This window comes from Plasmopara halstedii, assembly GCF_900000015.1.
Source record: "Plasmopara halstedii genome assembly, contig: Scaffold_2386, whole genome shotgun sequence".
NCBI classification, from domain to species: Eukaryota; Oomycota; class Peronosporomycetes; order Peronosporales; family Peronosporaceae; genus Plasmopara; species Plasmopara halstedii.
The window spans coordinates 1,740,179-1,747,032 of NW_020189293.1; the positions used below are offsets into that span (position 1 = coordinate 1,740,179).

The following is a 6,854-nucleotide window of genomic DNA, read 5'->3' on the forward strand; positions in this document are numbered from 1 at the left end:
GAAAAGTATTGGGTGGAAAAAGTCGACAACTCAAACTTCAGCACTTGAGTTCCGCATATCCTATCACGATCACAATGAATGATGCCGGATCAGCCGATTAGCCGACAGGTCTTGAAACCATACGCTAGAAACTCATGTCACTTTGATGATGCGTTATTATAGTGACAGCTCTGAAAAATTATTCATCAGGATTACGTTACATTACATGTTCTCCCAAGGTTACACTATCCGCTCAACCTATGCAAAATTTAGCACCTTTATGTACACTGCACTATCTGCAGTAACATGAAACGCTTGGCTGGAATCGCGAGCCTACCAGCTGCGAAGCAACCGGCTTATTTGAAGTATGCTATAAAATATGTTTGAAATTAGCCATACATACGGACGAAAATTAGGCAAAAACATGATTCATTTTTCTTTCTTTAAGTTAAGGCAACCTACCTGGCTTACACAGTGCTTTAAGGCTGCACTTCAAGAGTGCTCAGCAAAAACTGCTTATAAGTTGGCTGCTGTATGTATACACGGTTAAAAGGATCAGTATACCCTTTACAAAAATTTCTTGGTTAGAAAATATAGACTCTAATAAAGCATCAACTTTTGTCACAGTACAGAATTTTATTACAAACAATTAATAAGCATGTTACGCCATGATTTCCATCATGGAACAAGTAGAAGGTAATGATGGCAAATTCAAAAATATTAGTACTAGATACGCCACTACGACTTTTATGGATATCTCTGATCTGCCCGCGAATCGGTGCTTGCTATAGAGTGAAGTAAGTGCACCAGTTGATAGCCTTAATCTTGGCCTTGTGATTCATATGACGCCATGACAAACCTCAATGCGAATTCCTTTACATATCAATATATAATTAACAATCACTCAAGATATTGGAATACATGTACTTGTGCGTGTCTCTGGAAAATTTCAGAGATGCCAAAATATATAAAAATACAAAGGCTCTCGTTGCGACTTGTCGTATTACGATGCAATCATGAAGAGTGTCTGTCAATCCTTAAGTAAAGGTTCCGGCAGCCACAGAGCCGGGACGATTGCCTAGTTGAATTTGCTAATCTATACTTAAGACAAGGTATTATAGATACGTGGTCTCGATTGCAGAGAGGAGGCAACAATTGCCAGACGCCGCCATCCATCCACACTGCAATTTCCACTCTAGGCATAAGCGAGACGACCCTACTAAGTCTTCCAATCGAGCGCCTTAAATCAAAAGGTGCGTCAAATTCCCACATCCTGTATATTTGCCTTACAGCGCACCTTCCCATCTCATGATGACTTTCCCTTTTGATTGTGTGGTCCGTACAAATAAATAGTAAAAGCAATCGCCACAACGTCTACGTAACACTTCCCGATTCGACCAAGTCTTCCGAAGCAACGTATCTCCCCGAATCCTAAGAACAAGCGTGAATGCAATGCGTATTCCTAGTAGCCATATGCCTTCTTTAGTAAAGTGTTTCACAGCGCACCCGGCGGTGCGACCTACGCTAATGAGTGTGTTCGTGCTAATACTCTTATCTTTGATCGTCATGAGTCTCAACCGATTCCAGCTCTTAATGACTGGCGCCGGATTATTCCTCATTATTATGAGCATTGCCAGTGCCGTGCAGGAATTTGGGTTACCAAAGACCGTAAACTTGTTTGATGGAAAAACGGATCGATGTAGCACCGACATAGTCTCGTTGCCTCATTTAGCTCCGATAGCGAGCAGCGCTATCACAACAAAGCAGCGAGGACAAGGAACAATTGACGAAACATCGACAATGACTGTAAATATCGCCCCTCCGTCTATTGTCAACGTCACGACCTCCTCTTCGGTTTGTGTCCCGTCGTCAGTGCAGGAAAAGATTAGCCGACAAAAGAGCGAAGAGAGTATTGGAGCCCTGGAGTCTGCAGTCAATACAAAAGTTGTAGAAGAAACATTTGCAAGTAGCAGCAACATAAATAACAAGCTGGACGTGCTTCACTGCGGCACAGTTATTGACATTCAGGGCACAAAGGGATTTATCATTCCGCACGATTTGTGCGTAGACGCCACGGCAGCATTCGAGACTGCTTGCAGCGACGCAGCGAAACAAAATCGATTACAGGACACGCACAAGATGCCACTTGTCATTCCGTTTAACTTAGATGCAGAAGAGGAAGCTTTGTGTCAGGGAATTGCAGTCGGTAAAACTGTGGAGTTTGCGTACGTTGAGTCTGTCACAAACAATAAGACTACTGGAACGCTAATAGCTTCGAAAGTCACTCCAGTGCCCAAGGATCACGGCATTGTCAAAAGCCGCTCAGCCCTTCAGTCTTGCAAGCAGGCACGCGAAGTATCGTTTGCGCGAGCGATGGAGGAGCTGACAATGATTTCACCTCGAAACGTACCAGTCAAGCATCACGTCGACCTCATAAAGTACGCCGAAAAACTTGACGACCACGATGGCCCATTCGACCAGTGCATTTAGCAGGCAATGTCAACTAAGAAAATATTGCAGCTACTTCGTTTGCCTTTATATGAATAATCGAACAAACGAATGCCAGGCTAGAGCAAACACATTTATATCTATTCTATGCAGGCAATAATTGCCAGGCCTCGGTTCCTACATGATCTATCACACTCTACTGACAGCTGTTGGTTGCATTCGATCTTAAAAGATGTGCACAATGTCGTTTGCGCGGTCTGTGTAAAGCTGACGCTAGCTCGCAACTCCACTGTTAACAAAGCTTAGCGGAAACAGAGACCATATCCCAGAAGAAAGATCAGCTTGTTAGAAAACATCTGACATCTCGATAGAGACATGTCATCTAAATTCCATTTAAGCAAAGGCTGACTAGCCAAAAATGCTGCATGACATTGCTGCTTTGCAATACAACAGATGCTTGCTGTTGTAGATTGTTAGCACCTGCTCAATTTCTACTTCACTTCTCAATTGTAGGTGGTCTCTTTAGTAAAAATCTCATTGACTTCGAGAGGATAAATCAGATCCCATAGACAGAAATTTACAAGAATTTGGAGCGTTTTGACGCTGGACTGCCCATTGTTTTACCGTCATTTCAGTATTTGTGCGAAAGTTTCGAGATGTTCTTCAAGTGAAACGTCTTCGGACAGTTACATGCCGAACGTTTTGCAGCATCATTATGGTGCAAAAGGTCGAGCATATACTCCTCATCTGTGGGAAATATCTCAGAAAAATATTAACACACAAACCATTGAAGATAGTTCCGAGGTGCTTTTGGTCAGTAAACGAAGCATGAACTTGAGACTGATTTGCACTTGGCACTACCTTTAATGCCATTCATTCTACACGATATGACCTTACGCCATCAGACCAAAGCTCACCAGAAGCATGCAAATGGTGAAACCGAAAAGAACGATTACAGTACGACTGTTTCAATTTTACTTCCATGTCAGCCTAGACATCTATAGTATTTTGTCTGCAGTCAAAGCCTAGCACCCTCGTAAGTTCTCGTCTAGTAAGATCCGTTGATCTTTCCATCAGCCAAGATCGTCTGAAGTGAATGGCTTGTGGCTGTTGACAGAGGTGTATCACCATCTAGGTCTTCGATATCCACTAACGCACCATGTTTAACCTAATCAAGCAGCGCACAGTTGTAAATGCTTCGACATAAGTTGGGGTGGGGTGTGTTGGGGTGTGCATAACGATAAGTAGTTTAATTTACCAGCAGTTTAGCCATTTCTTCGTGCTCGCAACTAACTGCGTAATGAAGAGGTGTCATTCCATCGGCATCCTTAGAACACCACGAGCAAAGCGTCAAAATTATCAATGCGTATTCTATTCTGCTGACCCTTTGAGACTAACCTGAACGTTCGGAGACGCTTTACGACCTAGTAACTCCGTTACCACTGCCGCCTGATCTCGATCAACAGCCCAATGCAACATCGTTCGGCCATGTGAATCCTACCATATGCAGTTAACAAATCACTTCGTATAAAACAGTAGCAAGACCCAGACATCAAGCATCTTCACCTGTGCATTGATATCCTCGCCCTGGTCAAGAGCGACGATGAGTTTGTCCAAATGACCTGTACTAGCGTAGTGGAATATATCCTGTTTTACTTTCCACTCCTCACTCGACCTAATTTATCGAATATTAACAAAAAGGCTATCAGTCTGCAGAGCAATGTAGACCACAAAGTCCAGTGCTTTTTAAAACAATATGACACTCACATATCCACCTTTGGCAAACTGACTGACCCAGCCATTCCCATCGTCCCATCCAATGTTGTCGACTTATTACTAGCCTCCGAAGACGAACCCCACTTTTCCGGACCACGCACATCAAATTCCTCGAAAAATTTCTGCACCCATTCAACGTAATACTCTTTGGCTACATCTTGTTTTAAGCAACCCAGAGCTTTCCAACTCTGCCTACCACCAAGCCAGCATTTTATTAGAGAAATGGCTCGAATTTCTTATAGCACCAATTTGAAAATCACGCACCACTTTGCTATGCCCACTATATCAACTACCGAAGGCTTGTCTACGCTACATGGGCCAAAGCTGGCTTGCTTGTAAAACGCATAAAGAAGCAATTTCTGTTCAATACCAGACGAAACAGTCATTGTGTCAGTAGCCGCACCAATTACGTATATTATTATCCAGAATCTGCGTCACCTGCTCGTTCGTAAGCTTATTATTGCCTCGTGTAGTAACGAAATCTACGGCAACTTGAAATTTGGCTTCCAGCTCATCCATGCCATGCTAATGGTAATAAATTCGATCAAAACAAGTCGACAATCATCAAATAGACGACGAAAGAATACCCTGGTCATGTACATCTCAAGTGAGCAAGTTTCTGTCGAGCTCTTGTGCTTCATCGTCTCATGAAAAAAGATGCGGTGTAGTATTAGCGGCACAATTACAGCGCTCGCCGCCGCACAAGCTACTCCCACCCATGTCAACTCCATACTGGACTTTGAATTAATGGGAAGTTAGATATGGTGGCGTTGATTCGTCAACTCAAATCGTTTATAAACCAACGGATATCAAGTATCCACTTCAACCGCTTCAACAGACTCGTTGACCGTCGGGTCGCACATGTAATGGCTGCCATAGGCAAGTGATCCCACCAACTTGTCATTTTAACTTTAGTTCAAAACGAGTAAAAGCACTATGAGCACTGTGGAACCGGGAACGGTCGACATTCTAGCTGGTGAGATCGTGCACGAACTCTTACGTCACGGCGTGCCAAACGACCGCAATATGTTGTCAGCGAGCGCATTGGTATCACCAGCCCACCACCGCCATATAGTACAAGCACATGAAGCGTATATGAAGAGTGGTGCGACTATGATCGTAACTAGCAATTATTACGTGACCCCGGGTGTGGGATTTACACCCGACGAGATTCGCACGTACTCACAAACTGCTGGTGAGTTGGCAGTTGAAGCTCGAAAGAGATGCAATGGAAAGGACCACGTCAAAATTTGCGGAACGCTACCGCCACTAATGCATAGCTTTCGATCAGACCGCACAATTGAGCGTCAAAAAGGACTGGCAATGTATTTGCTTATTGGCGAAGCTCTGCTTCCGTCTGTTGACTTGCTTCTAGCCGAGACCATGTCATCACTCGCGGAAGCTAAACTGGCTTTCGAGGGCGTGCAGCCTTTGCAAAAGCCGGTGATGGTATCATTTGCGCTCAATAGCACTGGCCAATTGCGTAGTGGTGAGGACGTACTCGAGAGCGTGCGATGTCTAATAGAGTTTTGTACGCGTCGCATCGAGTTATTGCCGGGGGAGGGAGAAGGCAACAACAATCTTCTATGTGGTATTCTGTTTAATTGTTCTCAGCCAGAAGACATGTCTAATGCGTTCAAGCAGATAAACAGTGATCCGAAAATAATAGATGCACTGAAGGAGCACAATATTCGTATCGGGGGCTATGGTGACCATATTTCATCGTTATCCAAGGCTGGCGCAATGGAAGAATCACTTGTGCCCGGTGCGCTTCAGTCTACTGTGGACTTATTAGTTTACACCAAATTTGCTATGCGTTGGATCGAAGACGGCGCCAGTATCGTCGGCGGCTGTTGCAATATTCCGCCTAATTATTTGCAAAATATCTCGGAGACTTTAAAAAAGTAGCATTTTTAAGAAAGCCTAAGTAAACATTCTACTTCTTGTTTTGAAAATATTGGAAGCCTCTTCCCTTTGAATTTTGAATTGCCCAAATTCTGACCAATCAAATTAGCGAGTTCACATTTCACATTGTTTTCTCGAGCTAAAAATTTGTATTTATTAGGCTCGAGCCCTTTGGAAAAGGAACGGAAGAAACATCTGGGATGACGCTGATGACGCAGTCTATTTTACATGCGTTTAATTACGTTTATTTACGTTCATTTACCCAGAAATGTGCGATCACCTCGTGGTTGAGTGTGGTGGATGTACTTCCTCGATGAAGATCTCGATTCTCAAAAAGCGGTGTGTAGGGTTCACTCTGGGTATCTGACGTCTCTTCGTCATTTTGTGGTTTACAGATTAAATCGTACATCACGACGGTGGCATAATTTGGCATAGATAGAGTAACGTTAGATTGAAGACTTGGGAACATGATAAACCTTCTCACTTCTGGTTTTATGGTGGTGAACAAGCGCACCGAAGTCTTCCTGCGAAGTAGAAATACTACCATTCTGAGCTCGATACGATAATGACTCTGGCAAGGAAGAATCTTCTCAAGGATGTCATGGCCGTCAAGGATGAAAATGTTACACAGAAACGCAGCTTGTGCATGACGCCGAGCTATTTCACGAGCCGTCGAATGCAGCGAGCTGCCGTAGCGTTGCGCTTAGAGGAAGCGTAATTTAGGTCACCGACCTTTCGTTTTATAC

General features: G+C 43.7%; 3 protein-coding genes across 3 annotated transcripts; 2 read left to right on the forward strand and 1 right to left on the reverse strand.

Moving 5' to 3' along the window:
* Positions 1–1,545: 1,545 nt before the first annotated feature.
* PHALS_03813 (uncharacterized protein) lies at positions 1,546–2,469 on the forward strand (the record flags this gene model as incomplete). The annotated part of the gene is made up of 1 exon (XM_024718100.1): positions 1,546–2,469. One exon carries the CDS (start codon positions 1,546–1,548, stop codon positions 2,467–2,469), a length of 924 nt encoding a protein of 307 aa, XP_024583533.1.
* Positions 2,470–3,475: 1,006 nt separating this feature from the next.
* On the reverse strand, positions 3,476–4,934 carry PHALS_03814 (acyl-binding protein; the record flags this gene model as incomplete). Its single annotated transcript, XM_024718102.1, has 8 exons — positions 3,476–3,595; positions 3,686–3,754; positions 3,826–3,924; positions 3,994–4,102; positions 4,195–4,395; positions 4,468–4,562; positions 4,642–4,728; positions 4,791–4,934. 8 exons carry the CDS (start codon positions 4,932–4,934, stop codon positions 3,476–3,478), a joined length of 924 nt encoding a protein of 307 aa, XP_024583534.1.
* A 205-nt stretch (positions 4,935–5,139) lies between these two features.
* PHALS_03815 (homocysteine s-methyltransferase) lies at positions 5,140–6,111 on the forward strand (the record flags this gene model as incomplete). The annotated part of the gene is made up of 1 exon (XM_024718103.1): positions 5,140–6,111. The coding sequence occupies one exon, from the start codon at positions 5,140–5,142 to the stop codon at positions 6,109–6,111; it is 972 nt and encodes a 323-aa protein (XP_024583535.1).
* Between the last annotated feature and the right edge of the window lie 743 nt (positions 6,112–6,854).